The sequence below is a fragment of the Tachyglossus aculeatus genome, chromosome 11 (assembly GCF_015852505.1).
Source record: "Tachyglossus aculeatus isolate mTacAcu1 chromosome 11, mTacAcu1.pri, whole genome shotgun sequence".
NCBI lineage: Eukaryota > Metazoa > Chordata > Mammalia > Monotremata > Tachyglossidae > Tachyglossus > Tachyglossus aculeatus.
In genome coordinates this window covers 11,340,218-11,368,113 of record NC_052076.1, presented here as the reverse complement: position 1 = coordinate 11,368,113, position 27,896 = coordinate 11,340,218, and the positions used below count along the sequence as shown (strand labels likewise).

The 27,896-nt window shown below is 46.1% G+C and overlaps 1 protein-coding gene across 3 annotated transcripts in view; it reads right to left on the bottom strand.

Moving 5' to 3' along the window:
• The window catches only part of PRDM10 (PR/SET domain 10), a 122,548-nt gene that overhangs the window by 36,084 nt on the left and 58,568 nt on the right, over window positions 1-27,896 (bottom strand). For 2 of the 3 annotated variants that reach the window (XM_038753642.1, XM_038753643.1), the window contains exons 4-11: window positions 26,780-26,839; window positions 16,186-16,393; window positions 14,352-14,593; window positions 10,354-10,557; window positions 5,892-5,964; window positions 4,417-4,534; window positions 3,034-3,163; window positions 586-843 (exon numbers count right to left, since the gene is read on the bottom strand). In XM_038753642.1, coding sequence (XP_038609570.1) covers window positions 586-843; window positions 3,034-3,163; window positions 4,417-4,534; window positions 5,892-5,964; window positions 10,354-10,557; window positions 14,352-14,593; window positions 16,186-16,393; window positions 26,780-26,839 — 1,293 coding nt within the window. Of the gene's footprint in view, window positions 1-585; window positions 844-3,033; window positions 3,164-4,416; window positions 4,535-5,891; window positions 5,965-10,353; window positions 10,558-14,351; window positions 14,594-16,185; window positions 16,394-26,779; window positions 26,840-27,896 lie in introns of those variants that run through there. The other variant, XM_038753644.1, reaches the window with a different exon arrangement.

Sequence of the window (27,896 nt, the reverse complement as noted above, 5' to 3'; positions counted from 1 at the left end):
GCAGCCTGGCAAGCCCCTGAAGTACAGTTGGCTAATGTGGGCGGAGAAGAACGTGGCAGCCATCAAAGCTCCCACCTGCTGGGTTGTGGCATGGCATCAGCACTGGGCTGCCACTTCTCTGGCCCCAAAAATTAAAATAATAAATCCATGTGCACCTCGCAACATGTCGCACCCCTGCCTGCCTACTTGCTTGTGGCGTTCCAGCCCCCAGTGGGCACATGACCGGCAGGGACGAGAGAGTGCGAGTGGCACGGCCCAAACCGCCAGCACTAGAATTACTTCCTCTGTGCTGTTTCTCAGCCCTGAAGTCTCTATACCGAGGCTCATCCACTGTGCTCAACAGGAGACTCTGTCATCCTCACCATCATTCCCACCACAATAACCAACATCATCACAACCATCACCGTGACAACCATCACTGTCGGCTGGAGCTGGGAACGCCAGGTGGGATCCAGCATGGCTGGGAGCTGGTTGGTAACAGACACCTCTCCACTCCCACCCTGCCCCCAGGAATGACAAAGAGGAATGGGGCGGGGGGGGGGGGGGGGGGAGGGGGCAGCAACCCGGCCCCACGCTTCTGCTTACCCTGATGCGCTTGGCTCGCCGCATGTCATCCGCCGTTATGGTGCTGTGGGTGGACACCACGATTTCCTCGGGCTGTGGTGGCGGGGGCGGCGGCAGGTGTAGGGGGAAGGTCTCGGGCTGGTGGTCCGGCGCCGGCTGAGCCTCTGACGGCAGCTGAGGGATTGGACTGGGGGTCTGCTCCTGCTGGTCCAGCCCATTCAACGGCGCCTCCCCGGCCGCTTCGTCAAACTGGCCCTTGCTGGGAAACGGCAGCAGGTCCTGAAAGGGTGGACCCATACAGGCTGCAATTAGTCTCCCTGCCCTCAGGAAAGAAGCTCCCAAGGATCCCAGAGAGGGCAGGGGGAAGGGTCGGCAGGGTTTCCCCATGGCTGCTTCACACAAGGGAGAAGCACTCCCCCAAGACCATGCATTTCAGAAGTGCCCGATGCAGGAATGCAGCGATAGCAACACAAGCTTTCTAGGGCCCCTTCACAAGGAGACCACAGCTTCTTTTTCACTTAGTGTTCATAATAATCATAATAATAGATTTTTTTAAGTGCTTACTATGGGCCAAGCACTATTCTAAGAGCTGGGGCAGATAAAAGTAAAAGTGGACCAGATATAGTCCCTGTCCCTCATGAGGCTCATCACCTAAGGGGGAGGGAACCAGAACTGAATTCCTATTTTACAGATGAGGACACTGTGAGAGAAGTGATGTGAGTTGCCCAAGGTCTCCCAGCAGGCAAGTGGGGAAGCTGGGATGAGAACCCTGGTCTACCGTCTCCCAATCCAACACTTTTTCGGCTAGGGGGCACAGCTTCTCACTAAGGCACGCTGCTCCTGCTCATAAATGAAAATGGTCCTGGTAGCTTAGACAGTACAATCCTATGCAGAGACCCCTGGCTAGGTCACTATTTCCCAAGAAGCAGGATGGTGCCCAGCTCTGCCCCAATCCTAATCCGCCCAGCAAGGACCTCAAAACTCTATGATCTGTACCTTCTTGGCCACTGGGACTTGGGTCTATGCCCAGATCATCCTCCCTTGCCCTGCCCAACCCAGCAGAGGCCAAGCCTGTTTGAGCCACCTGGCATTCAGTCTTGAATCAGTGGCCTGGAGCAGCAAGAAACCCGAAGATTGGCCCCTCCGGGTACACCCAGCTCTCCTGAAACCTGGGGCTGGTTTGCATTCTTCTGGAATTCCACATTAAGGAAAAACGTGTGGGCTAGGCAGCCCACAATCTTTTCTACCAACATCGCGATACGTTGTCATGTGTTCTCTGATGAAATGATCCAAAGTTCTCCAACATCATGCAATCCAAAATATGTAGTGAAAACACTTGCTCTGGGAGAACTGAGTGGACTTTTTTGCCTGCTTATTTTTCCAGTGATTTTTTTTTATTGCTATATTTTTACCCAATTCATTTTCACTGTGGGTCACATTGCAGTGTCACTGCTTTATATGTTGGTCCTTTCATTCAATCAGGGGTATTTATTGGGTGCTTACTATGTGCAGAGAACTGTACTAAACACTTGGGAGAGTACAATGCAACAGAATTAGTAAGCTCTCCTGTCCATAACAAGCTCACATCTTCAATGCCAAGAACTCTGCCTTAATTTCTTAATTCTCAGTGCCTGGAACACTTTTATTTCTATACACAACAGAACAGGACTTGATTGTACTGTACTCTTCCAAGTGCTTAATACTATGTTCTGCACATAATGGGTGCTCAGTAAATACAAGTGGTTAATTTAAGGACTTAGTAAATATTAAAAACAATAGTAATGATGATCTAGTCAATTAACAAAATATATCTCTGTTTTCCTTTCTCCAATTACATTTTATTTTCAAGATCACAAGAACAGTATAGTTTAATTATTTTAATATCTGTCTTGCCTTCTTAGAATGTAGTAAGCTCTTTGTGGACAGGGAATGTTTCTCTTGCTTATTTGTTATTTCCCAAGCAACTGGTACAGTGTATTGCATCAAGGAATGCTCAATGAATATTACCTACTACTATTAGTAACTACTAATATTAGTAACTACTATTACTACATGAACAGGAAATGTTGCGGGGTAAGTAGCTAAGCTTTTAACCCCACACAAGCTTGAATATGGGAATAGTACTAGTAGTAACAGTACTAGTATTTTTGTGGTGACCATTCAATGGAACCATTGAGCATTTACGGTGTGCAGAGTACTGTACTAAGCGCTTCGGAGAGTGCAATACTACAGAGTTAGTGGACACGCTTCCAGCCCCCAAAGAGCTCACAGTCTAGAGGGCTACTTTGCCAACTGGGTGCCAAGCATACCAATCAATCAATCAATCAATCATATTCATTGAGTGAATGTACTAAATGCTCGGGAAAGAACGAAGCAAAGAAGTGATGCTTTCTGTACAGAAGCACTCTTCTCTCCTGTTCTCCCGGGCAAAACACCAGAATCCCTCTTCCATCCTCCCCAGTGAAATACCTGCGTCCCTTCTTCACATTTCTCCCCATTCTCACTGGTCACTTCTAAGCGCATGAATTTGGGGGGACGTCCCGGCCGCCTTCCCGGCCCAAATCTCCTCTTACCTCGCCCCCTGCCTCTGCCTCTGGCTCTGTGGATGAGAGAGGGCTCTAGGTTAAACAGATGCACATTGCTTCCACCCAGCCCTCCAACACCACTATTCCTTGCCGGGCTCTGGCGATCTTCCCATTGATGCATCACGTTCCCCCTCCTCGTTACCGCCCCCCCACTAAGAGTATTATTCCTCCTGCTTCTCAGCTTGTAATGGGCAGGATTGGGGGAAAGGGGAAGGGGAGGAGGGGTGGGAGGAGGTGCTGTAATCTCTCTACAATTCCATTTTTCTCCATTTTAGCCCCCCTGCCCCACCCTACCATGATTACCAGAAGTTGCAAAGGTCAATGAGATAGGCTTTTGGAGAGCACTTTGAATTCTTTAGAAGGAAAAGTGCTCTAGAAACCCTCGATATTCTCAGTGCCTTCATTTTAGGCTACTGAGAATCCAGAGGGCTCCGACAACCCAGAAACATGTGAGAAACTAGTAAGAACATGGCAGTCCCGTCCTTCCATGCCTGACACTGGTCAGTGATTCCTGGAGAAATCAAGTTCTTCTTTGCCTTTTCCCCTTCGTCCACATCTACAGCTCACCTCAAATCAAAGTGACCCTTAAGGATTCCCCAGGGATCACAAACTGAAAGCTCCCTGTAGGCAGGAAGTGTCTTTCTCTTTGTCTACAGTTCCTGTCATGAGGATTCCTAGTGAATATTAAACAACCCCTATTTCCAGGACTTTTTGACTACCCATCCCTAAGAGGCCTGAAAAGAGGAAATGGAAGTGAACGCCAGGGCCCCATCGATGAAACTCCAGAGAAACCCTCTTCTTTCTTCATTCAGGTTGGGTTTGGGGTACAATGGCACAGCACCGGCCATAAATGGGTTTTGCTTGTAAAAATTCTCAGCCTACTCTTCTGTTTCACCCCTTGCTCCAGTGGATACATGCCTGGAAGGGATGAGGCAGAGATAGTGGCATTGTGTGGAGGACTGGCAGTCACCCAGGTTTTCATTCCCAAAGTCTTTGCTCCCAGACTGAGGTTCACTCCTCAGTTATAAAGTGAGACTCCATCTACAAAAGCAACCCCGTGCACGGTGCTATCCATTCAAGCTCACCTTTCCTTGAAAGATACCATCCTGCTCACGGGCCTCCAGACACAGAGCCTCCACAAAATAAATAAAATAAATAGGGTCCCCTAGCTGAGCTGTGATCTAGACTGGCTGAGAGGGCAAAAGCAACACAATCAGCTGACAGGTGAGGACTTTGCTTCCTCCACTTGCAAATGCTGGGTAAACACCTGCTAAAGAAGTCCAGCTTCTCATCGTGAGAGTTGAGGTGCTGCTGCAGCTGTTCAGAGCTTATGAATCGACGGTTGCATTCGTAACACGGCCAGTTCTTCTCTTGTTCCCGGAGGACTGTGTTGAAGGGAGAGGGTGTGTTATTGGAGATCACTGTGAGGCGCCGATTAAGCCCAAGCCCATTCTACCATACCCCCAGCCCCATCCACTTTGTTTTTTGGATGGTATTTGTTAAGCTCTTACTATGTGCCAGGCACTGTTCTAAGAGCTGGGATAGACATAATCAGGTTGGACACAGTCCATGTCCCTAATGGGGCTCACCGTCTTAATCCTCATTTTATAGATGAGGGAACCGAGGCCCAGAGAGGTGAAGTGACTTGCCCAAGGTCACACACCAGACAAGTGGTGGAGCCAGGATTAGAACTCAGGTCCTTCTGATTCCCAGGCCCCCAGTCAATCCACTAGGCCACATTGCTTCCATTTGCAGCCTCCTGCCTTGGTGTTTAATCCCTGGCTGGGCTCTCTGGATGACCAGAATGATCAGTTGGAGGACTGCAGGGGCATTGCTAGGGTTCCTTATATGTTCCTTTGACAACAATGATTGTGGAATTTGGTAAGTGCTTACTATATTCCAAGCACCATACTAAGCACCAGGTTAGGGACAGGATAATCAGGTAGGACGCAACCCCTGTCCCACATGGGGCTCCCAGTCTAAGCCAGGGGGAAAACGGGATTAAGACTGTGAGCCCTATTGAGGGACAGGGATTGTGGACAACCCAGTCAACTTGTGTCTACTCCAGTGTTTAGAACAGTGCTCCTCACATAGAAGTATCTAACAAATACCATGAAAAAAAAACCCCATCAGGTAAAATCCCCATTTTGAAGTGGAGGAAACTGAGGCACACAGAAGTGAAGTGACCTGACAAAGGCCACACAGCAAGCAAATGACAGAGCCAGGAGTTGAACCCAGGCCCTTTGACTTCCAGGCCCGGGGCTCTTTCCACTTAGCCATGCTGCTTTCCACTACAGCTACTTGACAGAACAAACATCATCGGAGTAGGAGGCAAGGCCAATGCGTTAACAAATGTGCCCACGTAGCCCCAGGATTTAGAATTAATGATCATGGGCTTTAGGGGAGCCCTATGTGGAAGGGTTGATAAATCAAAGCCTGGTTCGCTGCCCCCCAAACCTGATCAAATCCAAATCTACTGGGTTTGGGATTCCAACGACCCACTGTGGAATTTTTATTAAATTCTATGTGATCTTCAGAAATCCGAGGATGAAATTACAAGTAGTCCCAGAAATTTGATGTCGGCATTAATTACAGTCAGGCAGCTCTAAATAGCCTTGCCAATACATATTTCGGAATGATTGGCTAAGGATTAAAAAAAATCAATGAAATTCCACTGTAATTTTAAAAAACGATCCAAGACTAAAATCTGGCAATCACGTAGAAAGGGCAAAACCCAACCACCTTTCCTTTCTTCCTCAGAGATGTCATGGATCTTCTGATTCACAAACTCGGCATAGGAGGCAGCATACCACACCTGCAGGAACACAAGGACAACGGGGCATCTCAAAATGTTCTTTCATCCTGTCACTGCGGCTGCCCAAAACCCAAGGGCCGAGTGCTGATGGATCTGCTCCCCTTATCATATGAGTCACTGGCAGTGCCCTGACATCTTGGCACATAGTAAGCGCTTAACAAATACCATAATTATTATTATCAAGCGATTCTTCCTGTTTCCCTTGGGAGTCCTACCAGTCTCAAAGGGGCAGGAGGTGCCCGGCAGGCTTTGACTTTCAGCTTTAAAATAAAGCTCCAGTTCCTCCTATCTGTGGAAGGGACCCCTACTTCCATCCTCGACCACAGGGGGGCGCTGTGGAGCTGATTTCAGGAGGCGTTGGCACACTGGTTTGTTTTTCATTGGCAAAGTCCCCTGATGCCATTTATTTACTTTTTCCCCCTGCATCAGCAATCCTGGTCAAGGGGCGCTCCCAGTTTCCTCCGGGAATAAATTCCCCCATACAGTCCAATAAACTGGCAGCGGTCCCTTACAGAATGCTTTCGCTGGAAATCCCAAACACAATCGCATTATGCCCCTGGTCAGAAATTAGGATCAGTTTCTATTCCTCAAATGCTTGTTCTGTGGAAGCCAAATTCTGATGCACCCTAGGGGAATACTAAACACTCCTTAATGTACCAGAATGCAAATGTGCAGATAAGATCTCAGTCAGTCAGTCAATCCTATTTATTGAGCACTTACTATGTGCAGAGCACTGTACTAAATGCTTGGGAAAGTACAATATAACACGTTGCACTTCCTGGGAGAGGGAGGGATTCCCAGAAAGGGTCTTTGTTTGGGGAATCCCTAAAATTCCCGCCTATGCACTCTTTCTCAACGCTTAGTCCAGTGCTCAGCACATAGCGCTTAATAAATAATATTGCTGCTACTACTGCTACCATTCATTCATTCAATCATATTTATCGAGCGCTTACTGTGTGCAGAGCATTATATGTTATCATGCATTCCTGAGGTTCAGTGGCTTGAGGTGGTGACCGGAGAGGGCATATAAACCTCCAGCGGGGGCAGGGCAGCAGGCAATCACTCAATCAATGGTATTTACTGAGCACTTATTGGGTGCAGAGCACTGCACAAAGTGCTTGGGAGAGTACAGGGAGGGTAAGGAAGTCCCAGTGGTCCAGAAATTCCTTAGGACCCTGGGTCTGGGATGGGGACTGCTTGACTTTGTCTGACTCCTTTTCCAGCTCCAACTCGCAAATCCTCAAAGGAAGAAATGAACAGAATCAGGTCATCTCTGTGGACAACTCCAGCGGGTTCACAGATCTTCCGTGACCTCTAGGGTCTTTCCCTAATGATAATATAATAATAATGGCATTTGTTAAGCACTTACTATGTGCAGAGCACTGTTCTAAGCGCGGCGGGGGGGGGGGGGGAATACAAGGTGATCAAGTTGTCCGACGTGGGACTCACAATGATTGTTCCAGAATGAAAGAAATTATTTCCTGACCCTGAAAGTCCCTTTCTCATCTATCTCCCAGCTCCACCACTTGTCTGCTGGGTGAACTTGGAAAGTCATTTCACTTTTCTGTGCCTCAGTTACCTCATCCGTAAAGTGAGGATTGAGGCTGTGAGCCCCAAAAGGGGCAGGGACTGTGTTCAATCCAATTTGCCTGTATCCACCCCAATGCTTAATACAGTGCCTGGCACATAGTAAATGCTTAACAAATACCACAATTATCACTGTTATTGTTATTATTGTCTACTTTTACCCTCGCTCCACTTCCTGCCTGAGGAAGCCCAGGTCTCCACAGGAATCTCTTGACAAGTTCCATAATTTGGAATGCCATGGCCTTCTGGGTTTGCTGCACTGTATCAATAAAATTTATTGAGCACTTACTGGGTGCAGGGCATTATATGATAGCTTTCTCTACATTCTCTTCCATTCCATACCGGAGCTATAAAATCAGTCATCATTTCCATTTCTAAGAACACTGGTTCCTGACTCCTTCTAGACTGTAAGCTTGCTGTGGGCAGGGAATGTGCCAACTATGAACTCTCTCAACCAGAGTACAGTGCTCTGCACACAGTAAGTATTCAGTACTTACTGGAGGCCTTCCCAGACTGAGCCCCCTCCTTCCTCACCGACTCGTCCCCCTCTCCATCCCCCCCATCTTACCTCCTTCCCTTCCCCACAGCACCTGTATATATGTATATATGTTTGTACATATTACTCTATTTATTTATTTTAGTTGTACATATCTATTCTATTTATTTTATTTTGTTAATATGTTTGGTTTTGTTCTCTGTCTCCCCCTTCTAGACTGTGAGCCCACTGTTGGGTAGGGACTGTCTCTATATTTTGCCAGCTTGTACTTCCCAAGCGCTTAGTACAGTGCTCTGCACACAGTAAGCGCTCAATACGATTGATTGATTGATTCAGTAAATACCTCTGATTAACTGATTGACTGAATTCCCATTCCCCCTTAATCTAACATGGAGCTGGGGGATTCTCTACTTCCTTTCCTGAAGTATCTATAGAAAGGGGTGTCCTAGATAATACGCATATATCCATAATTTATTTTAATGACTGCCTCCCCTTCTAGACTGTAAGCTCTTTGTGGACAGGAAATGTATCTACCAACTCTGTTGTATGCTCCCAACTGCTTTAGCAATAATAATGATCATAATAACAATAATAATAGTGGCTTGTGTTAAGCAATTATTATGTGCCAAGCACTGTACTAAGCACTGGGGCAGACACAAGATAACCAGGCCCCAAGTGGGGCTCACAGTCTAAATAGAAGAGGGAACAGATACTGAATCCCCATTTTGCAGGTGAGGGAACTGAAGCACAGAGAAGTGAAGTGACTTGTTCAAGGTCACATGGCATACAGGGGGAGGAGCAGGGATTAGAACCCAGGTCCTCTGGCCGCCAGGCCCAGGCTCTTTCCAGTAGGTCTTGCTGCTTCTCTGTGTTCAGCACACAGTAAGCGCTCAACAAATATGACAATGATTGAATGAATGAACATTGAATGATGCGGACAAAGAGGGACTCAGTTCACTTGCCAATGACACATGAAATGATGGAATTTGTTGCAGCTAAACCAGAAGAAGTAACCTAGGTCCTATTTGTGGGCCAGTTTAGATAATCTGGGCTTTCTCAAGGTGAGTTCAGAGATTAACAGATTTGTCAAGTTAAAAAGGCAGAAGTAGCATGGCCTGGTGGATACAGCATATGGGCCTGGGAGGCAGAAGGACCTGGGTTCTAAACCTGGCTCCATCCCTTGTGGGCTGTGTGACCTTGAGCAAATCACTTCACTTCTCTGTGTTTAACTCATCTGTAAAATGGGGATTAAGACTGTGAGCTCTATGTGGGTCGGGAACTATGTCCAACCTAACTTGTAATCACCCCCAGTGCTTAGTACAGTGCTGGGCACATAGTAAGTGCTTAAGAAATGCCATAAAAAAAAGGCAAAACAGATAAACAGATGTGTTAATCCCCTCTAGACAGTAAATTCCTTATGGGCAGGGAATGTGTCCACTCTAGACAGTAAACTCCTTATGGGCAGGGAACGTGTCCACCGCCCCCCCCCCCCGCCCGCCTTACCTCCTTCCCCTCTCCATAGCACCTGTATATATGTATATATGTTTGTACATATTTATTCTTCTATTTATTTATTTTACTTGTATATATTTATTCTATTTATTTTATGTTGTTAATATGTTTTGTTTTGTTGTCTGTCTCCCCCTTCTAGATTGTGAGCCCGCTGTTGGGTAGGGACTGTCTCTATATGTTGCCAACTTGTACATCCCAAGCGCCTAGTACAGTGCTCTGCACACAGTAAGCGCTCAATAAATATGATTTAATGAACTCTGTCGTACTGTCCTCTCCTAATCACTTAATACAGTGTTCTGCACACAATAAGCACTCAGTAAATATCACTGATTGATTGCCTATCCTCAATATATCATTAATGACTTCTGTTCATACTAAATAGCTAGTTTTTTTAGGATTTATTTTTCAGTGTCATCATATTGTCTCCCTAGTCCACTGAACTGGTTCATTTTTAAATTGTATTTGGTCCAGGGTAATGTTGATTTTACCTAGTAAACGTGTGAATGTGCCTAATTTCTTGGCATCAGTGGCCAGCTCCTGACTCCTGCCCCTCTTCTACTTTCCAGGCCTCACTCTTCTTCTCTCCCAGACCCAACCACCTTCAAAAAAGTCTTCTGTGTGAACTGAAAGATGATGGTTTCCTATTTTCTAAATTTATGTTACTATCATTTCCTGGAGAGAAGTAGAAGGTCAGGGTTTTAATAAGGAGACCATCCAGGCGAAAAAGCTTTGTCAAATTGAACTTGTCATCATTTCCACTTGGGAAAGGGCACCTCCGACGCTAAATACCATACCTTGAGTTCTTGTTTGGGCTCTACGTTTTTTATCGTTGTGAAGTAAACGTGGTGGCCATACTGGTAAGCCACCAGATTCTGCTCCAAGTGATTCTGGGCCGGACGTACAAACATCATCCAGTTACAAAGTGCTTCATCAGAGAGCTCAAACCAGAGATCTTCATGTTGACTCCTGTCCTTCCTTTCACCCTTCTCAAGGGCCACCTGAAGCAAAATGGAAGTGGGGGTGGGGGGTGGGGGGTGATGTGAGGGGAAAGAGGGAAAAGCCCAAATAAATCAGAGAAAGTGTTCACTCTTATGCCTTCATTCCATAAAATGAAGAACCTTAATCTTTGGATAGGAACAACTGCAATTCTTTTAAAGATCATGTTTTCAGCATAAGGTAAGGTCTCACCACTAGATGTTTGAAATAGAACCCCAGGAAGTAGGAGGCTGGGGAAGCCTGAAGATACATAACTGATGGGCCAATTCCCTCAGAATCAGTCTGCAGCCTTAGTCCCTCTCCCCAGCATGAGGCTATCTATGCTCCAAGATAAGAGTCTCCTGCCTGGGAGACAGCCTCTCTCTCACTCCTTCTCCTCCTTCTCCCCTTCTCTGCCAGCCCAGGAAGGCTAGCCCCAAACTTATCCAGTGTGAGATGGTGTTTGAGTCTCCCAGGTCAAATCCTACCTCCGTTCCTGGTCTGCTGGAGGATTTTGGGTTTATCACAACCTCTCTATGCCTCAGATTCCTCATCTGAAAAATGGGAATTTAAATACCTGTTCTCCCTCCTACTTCTTTTATGGCTTTCTATGTTTCGAGCACTGGGGTAGATACAAATTAATTAGATCAGATATAGTCCCTGTCCCACATGGGACTCCCAGTCTAAGTACGAGAGAGAACAAATATTTAATCCTACTACAATTGAGGAAACTGAGATCCAGGTCAGTTAAGTGACTTGCTTAAGGTCACACAGCAAGCAATTGGCAGAGCTGGGATGAGAACCTAGGTCCTCTGACTCCCAAGACTGGGCTCTTTTCGCAAGGCCATGCTGCTTCTCTGACCACACTGCTTCTCTTAGACTGTGAGCTCCATTAGGGATAGAAAACAGTGTCTGACATGATTATCTTGTACCTACCCCAGTACTTAGCATAGTGCTTGGTACATAGTAAGTACTTAACAAATACCACTGTTATTATTATTACAATCATCATCATCATCATCACCTATCAAATAAGGATCAGACACTTGTGCTCCTAGCCTTGAAAATCCTGAGATTGTAAGTCCTGTGAGGGACAGAGACTCTCATTTGATTTATGTGCATCCAGTCCAGCATTTAGCACATAGTAAGAACTTAACAATCAAGTGTAGCAAATTGGGAAACATTTTAAAAGGAGGAAACAAGGAGCCAAGAACCTAGCAAAATAAAACTCTTATATTTTAGGCAGCATCCAATGGGCCGTGGGGCGACAACACCCAAAGAGTTTTATGGAGCATCCCCATTACCCTGTTGTTTGAAAGCATTTCTACAACTTTCTCAACTCGTCTGTTAGTTTTGTGTTTGTTCTTGAGGTATACGTTGCTACAGAAGATTTAAGTTCCTGTTTATTCATAGCTTGAACAGGCATTCCAAAGCCCCTTAGGGCCATTTGTAGTGAGGAATGGAGAGCTAATGCATTGGCCTTTACCTAGTTATATCCTTCCGAGATTGGTGTCTGATGGACATTTGTCACTGTAAATGCACATCTCAAGACAAGTGTGTGCCTCACCAAAGCCGCCCCATGAAACTCCAAGCTCCGGGAGGGTAAGGGAACATGGGTTTTGCTTCTGTTGTACCCCCTCCCCAATCAACCAATCAATCAATCACTAGGATTTATTGAGGCTGACTGTGTGCAGAGCACTGTATTACATGCTTGGGAAATAATAATACATCAGAGCTTTTTTAAAAAAACAGCATTTGTTATGTGCTTACTAGGTACCAGGAACTGTATTAAGTTCTGGGGTAGATACAAGCTAATCAGATTGGACCTAGTCCCTGTCCCATGTGGGGGTTCAACATCTTGATCCCGATTTTACAGATGAGATGGCACAGAGAAATGAAGCAACTTGTCCAAGGTCACACAGCAGGCAAGTGGCAGAGCTGGGATTAGAACCCAGGTCCTTATGACTCCCCAGCCTGTGCTCTATCCACTAGGCCATGCTGCTTCTCTTACAGACTAGTAGGGGAGCACCCCCAGCTCACAATACAGATGCTTAGTAGGTGGGCAATAAATACCATCGATTGATTGACTGATCTCCCTTATCCTAAGGAGGCTATTTCTGGCCCTGACGAGTGAATTCCTGAAGGAATGATGGCAGTGGGGGGAAGTGAAGGAGAGGAACAGGGGCCAGCCCACAAAATAATAATAACAATAATAATTGTGGTATTTGTTAATGACTTACTATGTTCCAGGCACTGTAAAGCGCTGGGGTGGCTCCAAGTTAATTGGGTTGGCCACAGTCCCCCTCTCACACTGGGCTCACAGTCTTAATCCCCACTTTACAGAGGAGGTAACTGAGGCACAGAGAAGCTAAATGACTTGCCCAGGATCATACAGCAGACAAGTGGCAGAGCCAGGATTAGAACCCAGTCCTTCTGACTCCCAGGCCCTTGCTCTACCCACTAGACCATGTCAAACTCAAGGCCACCTCAACTCTCCCCCGGGCCTAGAGCCGGGATCCAGGAGCCAGAACTGGGCTGACACCAGGGAACCAAAAGTGAACTCCAGAACTCCAGGTAGGTGGGGGACCGAATCCGCGAAGCCGCACTGAACTTCAGCCAAGAAGTAGCTCCTGGCATATCGTCCCCATTACGTAAAGGGTTTCCTTCAACAAGAGATGTCTCATTCCAATTATGAACCACGTATTTCTTTGGACTGTAGGAGCAGGGGCTTTCACTCTACTACTTGGAAGCTTTGCAGTTGGGATGGGGTTATAATAATAATAATAATAATAATAATAATAATAATAATAATAATGGCATTTATTAAGCGCTTACTATGTGCAAAGCACTGTTCTAAGTGCTGGGGAGGTTACAAGGTGATCAGGTTGTCCCACGTGGGGCTCACAGTCTCAATCCCCCATTTTACAGATGAGGTCACTGAGGCACAGAGAAGTGAAGTGACTTGCCCAAAGTCACACAGCTGACAATTGGCAGAGCCGGGGTTTGAACCCATGACCTCTGACTCCAAAGCCCGTGCTCTTCACCACTGAGCCACGCTGTTATCTCCCCAGAGGGGAATTGGTGCCGTTCACCAACAAGTTCAAACATTATCCCGAATGCCAGGTTGAATCATTCTCTCCCTGAAAGAAGCTCAGGCCCAAGAGGTGGAGTTAGACTGTAGGTTTCATGCCCAAGTTAGAGAAAACAAAAAAGAGTATTTGAAACCCATCATGCCAACCTGGGGCATTCTCGTACATTTCTTTAGAGTGCCCCCTTAAAAAGCAGACGTGGAACTCTGCTTCCTTTGGGAGTACAAGAGGATATTCCCACTTCAATCATTAATTCAGTCATTTATTGAGCGCTTACTGTGTGCAGGGCACTGTACTAAGCGCTTGGGAGAGCACAATAGAACAACAGACACATTCCCCCTGGACTGTGAGCTCATTGTGGCTGGGAATGTGTCTGTCTGTTCTAATACAATTGAAGAAGAATACTGAACGCTCCCAAGTGCTTAATACAGTGCTTTGTGCACAGTAAGTACTCAATAAATACAAGTGAATGAATGAACATTCCCTGCCCACAACGAGCTTACAGTCCAGATGGGGGAACAGGAAAACTTTCTCCGACTTTGGGAAATAGATTTGCGCAGTCACAAAAGGAACAACTTGCTGGAACCCAACAAATGCTTTAGAGAAAAACAATTAACTGAAGACAGAAGTTTCAAAAGTTGGAACAACAGGCGCAAGGATCTCTGTGAACTAGCTTTCCCCTGCTCCTGAGAGGTGAGCAATCTGTTTTCACTGTGCCCGCCGCTTACCTTGAGGTGGATATAGCAATCCTTCAATTCAGCCTGCCGAACCAGGGGCCCCTCCACAGGCCCAAACTGGGTGCGCTTGGGAATGCGTCGTTTGGAATACACACCGCCCAGGAACCGATCTATGTAGAGCACCAGTGGGAGGCTGGCCCGGGCCCTGGTGAGGACTGGGCGGTTGGGAATGGGATGCAGAGGGCCGTGCTTTGGACACACGGAGGGGTGGGCGTTATTGCACTCTTCGCACCCTGAGAAAGAGAGAGAGATGGAAAGGCAAGGAGGGTCAGGCATCCCTCACCCCTGGATCCAGCACTGACCTCCCCTGGGAGGGGTTGAGGCCCTGACCGGAAGACGCTGTAAATCCAGAAGACGCAAACCAATTCATTGTTCCGATCTTACTTCCCATTTCTGGGGGCGGATCGAAAGATTTTTCCTATGCGCTACCCATAAAAGCCTCCACTCTCCCTTAGGGATCAGGAAGGACTGGTTCCCCTCTGCTGAAGGTAAGATGAAGGCCAAACCAAACCTCGTTTTCATGCCGGGGCATAATTAGGCTGGTGGCCAGCAAATATGGAAATCGATGTACAAGTATGTCTGGAAAGCATAAAGCAACGTCGAGTAGGAAGAATTCATTAGGCTGAATGTCACAAGACCCTAATGGTGAGATCGTTTATTTAAACTCCTCAAGAGAGAAGACTTTTTTTTCATTTAGTTTTGTTTTGAGGGGAGGCTTTTTTTTGTATTTGTTAAATGCTTACCATGTGCCAGGCTCTGTACTAAGAGCTGGGGTTAGACACAAAATAATCAGGTTGGACACAGTCCCTGTCCCACATGAGTCTCAGTCTTAATCCCCATTGTACAGATGAGGTAACAGGCACCAAGAAGTGAAGTGTTTTGGCCAAGGTCACCTAGCAGACAAGTGGGGGATACCAGCTCTTTGCAAAATTTTAATTGGGAAAAGACTGCTGAAGCCCACCTTTTGTGCTGCAGTAAATTCTGTTTTGGGGGGCTATTTCTTGTGGTATTTGTTAAGCACTTACTATGTGCTAAGCACTGGGGCAGCTTAACAAATACCACAATTATTATTATTATTATATAAGATACTCAGGCTGGACAGGATCTCTGTCCCACTTGGAGCTCACAGTTTAAGTAGAAGGGAGGAGGATTTAACCCCCATTTTACAGATGAAGAAATGGAGGCACAGAGCAGTGAAGTGACTTGCCCAAGGTCACATGGCAGACAAGTGGCAGAGCTGAGATTAGAACCCAGATCCTTCTGACTCCTATGCCTGTGCTCTTTTGACTAAACCACACTACTTTGCTGGTTCTTGCCTGATTTGTCTCTCGTTGCTCCCAACGAGGCTCCAGCGTGTCTGTCCCTGCTGTGGCTTACACTGCTACTCTGCTGGATATTATTTTCTGAGAGGAAAACGTGTAATGCTCTGTCACAGCCCGGGTTTAGCCAGTTCGATCTTTTTTTTGTATTTGTTAAATGCTTACCATGTGCCAGGCACTGTACTAAGAGCTGGAGTTAGATACAAAATAATCAGGTTGGACACAGTCCCTGTTCCACATGAGTCTCAGTCTTAATCCCCATTTTACAGATGAGGTAACAGGCACCAAGAAGTGAAGTGTTTTGGCCAAGGTCACCCAGTAGACAAGTGGGGGAGCCGGGATCAGAACCCAGGGCCTCAGACTCCTGAGCCCATGCTCTTCCTGCTAGGCCACGCTGTTTCTGGTGAGACAGAAGTAAGCGACTTCAGCATCCCTGTTTGAAACCAAACAAATGGAGATGGGCAAGTCTTCCTCAGAGGGCAAGAATCCATTCCTTGGTCACTTACACAAATCGTGGGGATCAAAAGGTCGAGGTGGATCTGGTTCCCAGTCCTCCATATCCGTGTCTTCCCCCTCTTCCTCATCATCATCGTCATCATCATCTTCCTCCTTTGCCTCCAGCCTACCCATGGGGTTCTGCAGAGGTGCTAGCGGATCAGAACCATCCTCTCCCTCCATAGGAGGTAAAATCTGATTGTGCACTGGTAAGGATGCCTGTACAAAGAAATTTGGATGCTGAAGTTAGAAATCACTCTCACACTGGTGCTTGACACATCAATCAGTCGATCTCTGGCATTTATTGAGCGCTTTCTATGTGTGGAGTACTGTACTAAGCACTTGGGAGCTTACTAAGCATTACAACGGGGTTGGTAGACACAATACCTGCCCACAACATGCTGACAGTCAAGATGGTGGTGGTAGTTTGTGCAAGTAGTTTGTGCAGTGCCACTTATGCCCTCTTGTCTTTGCCAGCTGAATTCCCACTGGGGCAAAGAGCATATAACCAGTAAGTAGGTGAGCAGAGTACAGCGCATCTTAAACTGAATTCCCGGTGCATAGCTGGTCTTCGTCTACTATAGCCAGCTGTGGAAGGGACCAGATCAGGTCCTTTGATACCCAAAGCTGGGCTCTTTCCGCTGAACCAATGACAGGGTTTGAAGAGTAATCAATTAGTGGTATTTACTGAGCGCCTCAGGTGTCCAGAACACTGCATTAAGAGCTTGAGAAAGCACAGCACAACAGAGTTGGACATATTCCCTGCCCACAAGGAGCGTATCGTCTAGAAGTGGGAGAGAGACATTACTTGGCACATAGTAATAAGCGCATAACAAATACCATCATTATTATTATTAGAATGAATTATGGATACATTTGTAAGTGCTGTGGAGCTGAAGATGGAGTGACTATCAAGTGCTTAAAGGGGACAGGTCCAAATGCATCGGCAAAGCAGAAGGGAGACGGGGTAGCAGAAATGAGGCCTTAGTCAGGAAAGGCCTCAAATCACAAGTGTGAGGCAAAAATTGATGATGGATGTTTGTTACCCAAGGAAACTCCAGAGTCTTTGGAGAGTGAAGGAAAACCCCCCTCACTACTATCACTTCAGCACTTTTTTCCTTTAACGGTATTTGTTAAATGCTTACTATGCAGCAGGCACTGTACTAAGCACTAGGATAGATACAAGCTAATCAGGTTGGACATAGTCCATAGCCCACATGGGGTTCACAGTATTAATGCCCTTTTTATATATGAGGTAACTGAGGCACAGAGAAGTAACTGGACCAACATCAAACAACAGAGAAGTGGCGGAGCCAGGATTAGAACCGATGTCCTTCTGACTCCAGGCACGTGTTCTATCTACTAGGCCACGCTGCTTCTCATCACCCAAGCACTTGGGTAATCCACCCCATTCCCTCCTGGAGCACTCATGTATATGCCATTAAACTCAGTCCTTCCCCCTACCTGTAATTTACTTTAGAATTCTTCTCCAGGCTAAACTGTAAACTCCTTGAAGGCAGGGATTGGGTCTAATTATACTTGCTATTCACCCTACACTAAGTCCCACAGCCCTTAGGTTCTTATCCTTACACTCTGCCATTTCCCCACCTGTAATTTATTTTAACATCTTTCTCACAGCCTAGATTGTAACCTCTCTGAGAATGGAGATCAGGTCTGCCACTTGCCTGCTGTGTGACCTTGGGCAAGTCACTTCACTTCTCCATGCCTCAGTTCCTTTCTCTGTAACATGGAGATTCAATATCTGTTCTCCTTCCTACTGAGTCTGTGAGCCCTTTTTGGCTCACAGGCTGTGTCCAACATGATTTATCTTGTTATCAACACCAGCTCTTACTACAATGCTTGGCACATAGGAAAATTCTTAGCAAATACCAAAGTAATTACTGCTATTGTGATTAATAAAGCAAATTCTAGTCATATTTGCCTTCAGCTTCAATAATGGAACAGGTCCCATCAAGAAACAGAACGATTGGGTCAGCCAGTATAAATGCTTTCGACTACATTTTTCTTTCCTTCATCCTAACACACTTGCTCCTGGCACAGCTAACAACTTTGCTTTCTGAGCCACCTAAATTTCATGCAGCCTTTCCTGCTGAAATGTTCACATATATTAAGCAATCCAGGGTAAGTGTATATGTGTCTTTCTGCCTCATTAATTCTTCATCTCTTTGCAGAGCTCAACTGTGAAAAACCACACATAGCAATTGGGAGTTATACATATTATTTGATGGAAATGGCGAGTTGTGATATATCTTTCCCTATAGCTCTAATAATAATAATAATAATAATGATAGTAGTATTTGTTATACCTTACTATGTGCCAAGCACTGTGCCAAGGTTCAGGGTAATCAGGTTGGAACAGATCCTGCCCCACATGAGATCCACAGTCTAGGATGTGGGGGAATCCAGGTAGTTTACCCCCATATCACAGGTATTCTTTTTTCTTTTTTTTATGGTATATGTTGAGGGCTTTCTAGGTACCCAGTGCTGTACTAAGTGCTGGGGTAGACACAAGATAATCAGGTCAGCCAGAGGCCCTGTCCCACATGGAGCTCACAATCTAAATAGGAAGGAATAGGATTTAATGAGAAGCAGCATATCCCAGTGACAAGAGCGTGGGCTTGGGAATCAGAGGACCTGGGTTCTAATCCCGGCCCCGTCACTTGTCTGCTGTGTGACCCTGGGCAAGAAACTTAAATTCTCTTTGCCTCAGTTACCTCATCTGTAAAGTGGAGCTTAAGACTGTGAGCCCCATGTGGGCAGGGACTGCGTCCATCCTGAGGCCTTCCCAGACTGAGCCCCTTCCTTCCTCTCCCCCTCGTCCCCCTCTCCATCCCCCCATCTTACCTCCTTCCCTTCCCCACAGCACCTATATATATGTATATATGTTTGTACATATTTATTACTCTATTTATTTATTTATTTTACTTGTACCTATCTATTCTATTTATTTTATTTTGTTAGTATGTTTGGTTTTGTTCTCTGTCTCCCCCTTCTAGACTGTGAGCCCACTGTTGGGTAGGCACTGTCTCTATATGTTGCCAGCTTGTACTTCCCAAGCGCTTAGTACAGTGCTGTGCACACAGTAAGCGCTCAATAAATACGATTGATTGACTGATTGATTATATCTACCCCAGCGCTTAGCACCCAGTAAGCACTTAACAAATGCCATAATAATTATTATTATCCCCATTTAACAAATGAGGAAACTGAAGCACAGAGAAGTGAAGTGACTTGCCCAAGGTCACATAGCAGACAAGTAATGAAGCTGGGATTAGAACACAGGTCTCTGATTCCCAGACCCTGACTTTTTCCAGTAGGCTGTACTTCTTCAGATGGAGAAGCAGCACAGACGAGGGAACAGGTTCAGAGAAGTTAATTAACTCCCCCTAGGTCACTCAGTGGGCAAGTGGCAGAGCTGGGTCTAAGACTCTGGTCTCCTGACATCCAGTCCTGCACTCTTCCCACAAAGTCATGCTACTTCTCTTCCTGGGAAGGCTGTTAGGCAGGACTGTTGCCAGGCATTTCCGAGAAAGCTGATGTTTTAGACTATCATCCCGCTTCTACCCCGAACACGCTGGTTCTTTCCTACGAGGCCAAGTCAATGGAGTGTTTGGCCAAGTGAGCCTTGCCGAAGGTAGTTGCTAAGGTAGAGCTTGAGCCTCCACCGGGGGGATGCTGGGAGCTGAGGGGAAGCAACAGAGGGAGCAGCCCACCGGCTCCCAGGTGGCATGTGCATATGCTCTGGCCATCCTGGGTAGGCCTTTTTTTTTATAATGGTATTTGTTAAATGTTTGCTTACTATGTGCTGGGCACTGCATTAAGCACTGGGGTAGATACAAGCTAGTCAGGTTGGACACAGTCCATGTCCCATGAGGGGCTCGTGGTCTTAATCCCCATTTGCCAGGTGAGGTAACATAGGCACAGAGAAGTGAAGTGACTTGCCCATGGTCACAGCAGACAAGTGGGAGAGCCAGGATTAGATCCCAAGTCCTCTGACTCCTGGGCCCGGGCTCTTTCCACTAGGCCAAGCTGCTCTGAAGGCCATGCTGCTTTTGACAGGGTTCAGCTTGCCTGCACTCTGTTGGAATAAACAGTGATTCTCCGCTATGCCTGGGGACAATTTTAATGGGCAAGCAGGCGGCAGGCAGAGTGAGTCGGTAGGTGCTATTACACACTTGGTGCATGCATGTGCACGCACACATCCACGCCAAAATACTGAAAAATGAATTCTTCTCACAAGTCAGGTGTCGCACCAAAGTAAGTTAGAGCCTTATTTCTCAAAAAGGGTGTTTTCTCTTCTTCGGAACACTTCTCTCCCGATGTGTTTTACGGGTGACTTGTCAAGGGCTTCGGGGTAAATTTGATTAAGGAACCCTCCCCAGAACGGGGATGTATCATTCCCCTCGGTGTCATGCAGCGTGGCCGATTATAAACAGAGCGTCCCTGCCTCGACAGAGGCCAATTATCAAGGAGGCATATTCTTTCCTCAGCGTGTGGGGAGCTGCAGATGTTCCTCTTCAGGAACAAAGAGGAAATCGTGGCCTTGCTCCTGAAGGAGGGCAAGAGCTTCCCCGAGGAATAGGAGATGCGTGTACTGAAATGGGCTTCAAGATGAGGGGGCCTATAAATCAAAACAGCTGCCTGCCACTTCCAAAGCAAGATCAATTCATTGATGATATTTACTGAGCACTTACTGTGTGCAGAGCACTGTACTAAGTGCTTGGAAGAGTACAGTATAATAGGGTCGGTAGATACATTCCCTGCCCATGATGAAGATCCCCCTGTTGAACCACAGTAAATGCTCCACTGCTTTTCTGGAGCCAAAGCAGAGTCTCTAAGTATCTGACTGCAGAAACAAAACATTAGTTGAAGGGAGTCTCGCTGCTGTTTGATCAATGATACTTACTGAGCGCTACTGGGTGCAGAGCACTGTGTTCATTTTTCTGCCTGGTGATTAGACAAATGGGTAAACTTGAAATAAAATGTAGGAGAACACGCACTTGAAAACAACCACTGCAGGCCTTTTTTTTAAATGGCATTTAAGTGCCTACTATGTGCCGGCCCTGTACTAAGCGCTGGGGTAAATACATGTTAATCAGGTTGGACACAGTCCCTGTGGCACAGAGGGCTCACAGTCTTAATCCCCATTTTATAGATGAGGTAACTGAGGCAAAGAGAAGTGAAGTGACTCAAGATCACATAGCAGACAAGTGGCAGAAGCAAGGATGAGAACCCAGGTCCTCTGACTCCCAGGCCTGTGTTCTTTCCACTAGGCCACACTGAGTCTCACTAGATTTGCTCAACATTAGGTTTCTAGCGAAGGCTTGTGGGTGCTCAGTCATTCCGCAGAAGACACAAACATGCACACTTGTACTCAGAATCTCTCTTCCCTCTCTCTCCCAGAGAGACCATGAGCCCTTTTGAAACAGCAGCTGGCCAGACTCATGCCCAGGGGCAAATAAGGAGTTGAGAGGAGCTCTGAAATCTCATGCCAATGGCTGGCGGCATAAAGCTTTCTATCTCTCTTTAGGACCCTGCAACCAGACAAGGAAGATTGGCTTCCCAGATGCTTTGGGGAATTGCTGATTTTCACTAGGAACTGGGGAACCGGACTAAAGATCTGGTTAAATAAAAAAAAAAAAAACGTGTTAGTTCTAGAGCAAACGGTAGGGAACTGTGCAGTCCTGACAAAAAACCAGTCAGAGGAAGCCCTATAACCAGGGGTAGGGAGTTTCTTTGATGGCAATGATGATTTGCCTCAATCAAAATGTGGCCCTCTAAAATCCAGGCCATTATCTCCTAATTTCAGGTGGAAAGGGAAAAGGGACATGAGAGCTATATTTTCTTGGTCATTCCCACCCAGGACAACCGGCTTCCTCACTCTCCATCAGCTGCACCTTGGGGTCAGATTAGGATTCTTTCCTGATCTCCCCCACAAGTCCCCACCCTGGTCACCTCCATCAGTCAGTCAATCCATCAATCATATTTACTGAGTACTTACTATGTGCACAGCACTGTAAGAAGTGCTTAGGAGAGGACAAAACAACAATAAACAGACACATTCTCTGCCCATAACAAGCTTACAGCCTAGAGGGGGAGACAGACAATATAAATAAATAAATTTTCGATATGTACATGAACGCTGTGGAGCTGAGTGGGGGGGGGGATGATTTGTATTTCCCAAGCGCTTAGTACAGTGCTTTGAATACAGTAAGCACTCAATAAATACAATTGAATGAATAAAGGGAGCAAGTCGGGGCGATGCAGGAAGGAGTGGGAGAAGAGGAAAGGAGGGCTTAGTCAGGGAAGGCCTCTTGGAGGAAATGTGCCTTCAGAAAGGCTTTGAATGGGGGGGAGAGTCATTATCTGTCGGATATGAGGAGGGAGGGCGTTCCAGGACTGTAAATTACGATGTAAACTTCATCTCTGTAAACCTGGGAGCAGGGACCAGATGCTTCCCCGACTACCTCCCAAAATCATCACTTTGCTGCCCTCCATCAACTGGGGTATGTCCTAATGAGACGGGCAAAGTGTTCACTTTCCCTGGCAATAATCTCAGCAGCACCCGCAGTGGAACAAGCAGCATCTGCCTCTGGGATCTCGTAGGAGGTTTGCCCGTATCAATTAGCACCTCTTATCCCACCCTTCAAAGGGATTTCTGTCTCCCATGTAAAATCAATTGCACTGGAAAAGTCACTTTCCCTTCCTCTGCAGATATGTTCATGCGAGAAAGATTTAACTACTGTGATTAGTCCGAGAACTGAGGTCTCCCTGGAAATCAACAGCCAATGGAGCTGCCTCTATGGGAAGATGATGCTTTGCAAATTGAAAATTGCAGCCTGGGGATTGGGTGGACTTAGAGCCCGGGGTGGCCAGGGTAGATGTGTGAGTTGGGTGGGAGAGAGCATGGCCAGATGTTGGACAGATTTTGAACAAGAAAGGGAAACCCTCCTGGAAGAGCTGACCCCGAGTACCAGCAGTTGGCTAACCTGAGGTGGGAGAATGGTTTATTTTCAAGCTGACATTTGCCAGCTAAAAGACAAAGGTTGAGTAGATCCATCTTTTATTTTTCTTTTTTAATGGTATTTGTTAAGTGCTTCCTACATGCCAGGCACTGTACTATGCTCTGGGGTAGATACAAGTGAATCATGTTGGCTGTGTCCCACACGGGGCTCACAGTCTTAATCCCCATTTTACAGATGAGGTAACTGGGACCCAGAGAAGTGAAACTTCTTGCCCAAAGTCCCACAGCAAACAAGTGACAGAGCTGGGATTAGAACCCAGGTCCTTCTGAATCCCAGGCCCATGCTCTACCCACTAGATCACACTGCATCTAGACTGCTTTGTTCCAAAGGGGTCATTAGCATTCAATCAATCAATCAATGCTATTTATTGAGTTTTTTATGGTATTTGTTAAGAACTTATGTGCCAGGCACTGTACCAATAATAATGGTATTTGTTAGAGAAGCAGTGTGGCTTAATGGGTAGAGCATGGGCCTGGGAGTCAGAAGGACCTGGGTTCTAATCCCTGATCTGCCACAAGTCTTTTCTGTGACCTTAGGCAACTTAGATCTCTGTGCCTCAGTTCCCTTAACTGTAAAATGGGGATTAAGAGTGTGAGCCCTATGTGGGTCAGGGACTGTGTCCACCCTGATTAACTTGTATCTACCCCAGAGCTTAAAATAGTGCTTGACACATAGTAAGTGCTTAGGGTAGGGACCGTCTCTATATGCTGTCGACTTGTACTTCGCAAGCGCTTAGTACAGTGCTCTGCACACAGTAAGCGCTCAATAAATACGATTGAACGAATGAATAAGTACCATAATTATTATTATTACTATTACCAAGGACTGGGGTAGGTGCAAGATAGTCAGGTTGGACACAGTCTATGTCCCACATGGGGCTCACAGTCTTAATCCCCATTTTACAGATGAGGTAACTGAAGCACAGAGAAGTTAAGTGACTTGCCCAGGGTCACAAAGCAGACAAATGGAGGATCCAGGATTAGAACCCAGGTCCTTCTGACTCCCAGGCCCATGTTCTGTCCACTAGACCACACTGTTTTGCTCCAAAGAGGTCTCTTGCATTTGATCAATCAATGGTATTTATTGAGCACTTCTTTTCTGGTATTTGTTAAGTGCTTACTATGTGCCAGGCACTGTACTAAGCGCCAGGCCGGGTACGAGCTCATCAGGTTGGACACAGTCCCCATCCAATGCAGGGGGCGCTGCTGCTCACTACCGAGAGTCCATCAAGAAGCTCCCCTGACTTCTCAAATAGCCCCTGGGGCGGGGGGCAATCAATCCAGCCGGTCAATGATCTAGCAGGCCAAAGACCCCTCCCCTTCCCACTCGTGTCAGCAGTCTCATCGGCACTCACCTATCTAACAGTTCACTTGGGCCTGTCATTTATATCTATTCACTCTCTCTTACCTATGATAAATTTGGAGGAGCAGAGAGGCCTACTGAAAACACCACTGGCTTGGGAGTCAGAGGACCTGGGTTCATTTATTCATTCATTCAATCATATTTATTGAGGGCTTACTGTGTGCAGAGCACTGTACTAAGCACTTGGAAAGTACAACTCAGAAACAGATAGAGACAACCCCTACCCAACAACAGGCTCACCGTCTAGAAGGGGGAGACATACAACAAAACAAAACAGACAGGCATCAATAGCATCAAAATAGATAAATAGAATTATAGGTAATATACACATCTTTAATAAAATCAATAGACTAATATGTATAAATATACATAAGTGCTGTGGGGCAGGGAAGGGGATAGAGCTGAGGGAGGGAGTAGGGCGATGGGGAGGAGGAGCAGAGGAAAAGGGGGGCTCAGTTTGGGAAGGCCTTCTGGAGGAGGTGAGCTCTTAGTAGGGCTTTGAAGGGGGGAAGAGAGCTAGCTCCGGGGGTCGGGTTCTAATCCTGCTCTGCCAATTGCCTACTGTGTGACCTTGGTCAAGTCATTTCACTTCCTCTGTACCTCACTGTAAAATGTGGATTTGATACCTGTTCTCCCACCCTACAAAGACTGTGAACCCCATGCAGGACAGGGACTTTATCCAACCTTGATTAACTTGTTTCAACCCTCATGCTTAGAAGAGTGCTTGGCGTAGTAAGAGCTTAACAAAAACCATAATAATTGTGAATGCATAAACTCACAATCGTGGTATTTGCTAAGCGCTGACATATGCTGAGCAGTGTTAAGCACTGGTTTAGATAAAAGATAATCAGATGAGACATATTCCTTGTCCCACTTGGGACTTGCAGGTAAGGACACTGAGGCCCAGAGAAGTGAAGCAACGTGACCAAGATCACACAGCCTCTTTTCTTATTCCCTTGTGCATCACCCTGACTTGCTCCCTTTCTTCAACCCACCGCCCCAAAGCACTTATGTACATATCCGTAATTTATTTATTTATATTAATGTCTGTCTCCCCCTCTAAACTGTAAAGTCATTGTGGGCAGAGAATGTGTCTGTTATATTGTTGGGTTTTAGTCTCCCAAGCGATTACTACACTGCCCTGCACACAATAAGCACTCAATAAATGATTAATTAATTGAAGTAGTCTGCACACAGTAAGTGCTCAATAAATACCACTGACTGGTCTTATTTAAGCCTGTAACAGCAAGACGGTTCTCCTGACACTTTCAATTTCAAAAATGGAGGCCTTAGGATTTGGGGAATATTGAAGCCAACAGATTATGGACTGGCCTAATAACCAGAGTATTCCATTGTAGCCTGCCTATTTTATTGTCACCTAGCCTTCAACTGCATGTGGGCTTTAATGAAAATTAATCTCTTTTAACAACAATCCCCATTAAACTAAAACATGTGGTATCTAGCCCTCCACCCCCACCATCGCTATCTTCATCATCAGTTTGCCTCTTATTCAATTTTGCACTGCAGAGGAAATTGAGCATAAAAATCTCACAAAATCTGGAACAAATTATCTGTGTGAGGAATACGGGTGCAAGAGGGAGATGTATGTGAGGGATGGGGAGGGGGTCTGCTACTAATTTTTTACATAGATAATTTTCAGAAATTGTTGAAAGCCAAAGCTCTGGCAGTATGTACTTTGAACAGGGAAAAAAATATACTTTTCTCTTTTAAAGGAAAATCTGTACTGGCATGCATTCATTCTCTCTCTCTCTCTCCCTTTCCCTCTCCCTCTCTCCCTCTCTCCCTCTCTCCAATTCAGAATTGTCCCTGGGGGGCTGAAACCCCAAAGTGGTCTCTTCACTTCAGTTTGGGGGTTGTTGGGATTGCATTTGCTTTTTTTGCGTGTTTATTTTCACTGTCCTATCATCCCCAAGCAGGATGTCACTGTAGACTTTCTCCAGCCACACTACTTTATTCCCACAGGGCAGTTTAAGGCTAAAGGGGATTTTTTTTTCCTTTCCATGGAAAGAATTGGTAGATTTGATTTAGACTACACCCATAAAAAGAAATCACCTAGGGAGTGAGCGGTTTGGGAAGCAGGGAAGAGTTGGACAGATTCGGGGATCAGCCAACCCTGACACCAACCAGCCCCTTGGCTGTATTTTTCAGAAACGTAAGAAAACAGTCTGTTTCTTACCTGCTGAGCTGTGGCATCCTGCTGGACATAGGCCACCTGGCCCGGGTCTGTAAACAGAGTCTAGACAAAGTGGAAAAATACTTATCAAACAGGTCTCTAGACAGCTTGCCTGCAACCCACACAAGGAAAATTACCCGACTCAAAGCACCAGCTCCTAGGAGAGATATCTTATACCCAGGCCAGGAACAATTCTACATGGGTAAAATACGATAAAGATCACAAGTTTACCATTGTGCAGAACCTTTCAATCAGGTGGCTCCGATAGAGTAATGATGATAATAATAGTTGTGGTATTTCTTAAGCGCTTACTAGGTGCCAGGCACTGTACTAAGCGCTGGGGTGGATAAATGCAAATCGGATTGGACACAGTCCCTGTCCCACGTGGGGCTCACCATCTTGATTCCCATTTTACACATGAGGTAACTGAGGCCTAGAGAAGATAACAACAATAATAATAATGGTATTTGTTAAGCACTTACTATGTGCCAGGTGACTTAAGTGACTTGCCCAGGGTCACACAGCAGGTAAGTGACAGAGCCGGGATTAGAATTCAGATCCTCTAGCTCGCAGATACATGATAACCACCTGATATATGTATCCCCACTGTTCCACAGGAAACAACTACTCTTGGGTGATGGGAAATATCATGAGTGCGCACACGCATACACAAATACACACACACATACTCTTTTGAGCAGGACTCCCACTCTTAGCGATCTCAGGTCTTGGATAAGACTTGAGAATTTCCCATCAGAAGCATGAAAAGATGGTGGCTCTGTAGCCCCTCTGCAGAGTCCCCTGAGACACAGCCAAGTCTGGGCAGAGTGTGGTAGTGTGGGGAGAGGCCCTGAGCAAGCAGCACTGAACAGGAAGTGAGGCTACATTGCTTAAACTGAGAAAGCAACAGGAATTCTTCAAAGGTGTTACACTACAATTGTTATGATCCCAGAATATGTAAAGGTTTTAAGTAGCATATGGAGATTTGAGAGTGATCTTATGCTCATTGCAAGTCCCAAACAAGGGGCCCCTATCAATGAAATCAATCAATGTTATTTATTGGGCACTTACTATGTGCCCCCTCCTATCTCACCTTGTTACTTTCCTACTACAACTCAGA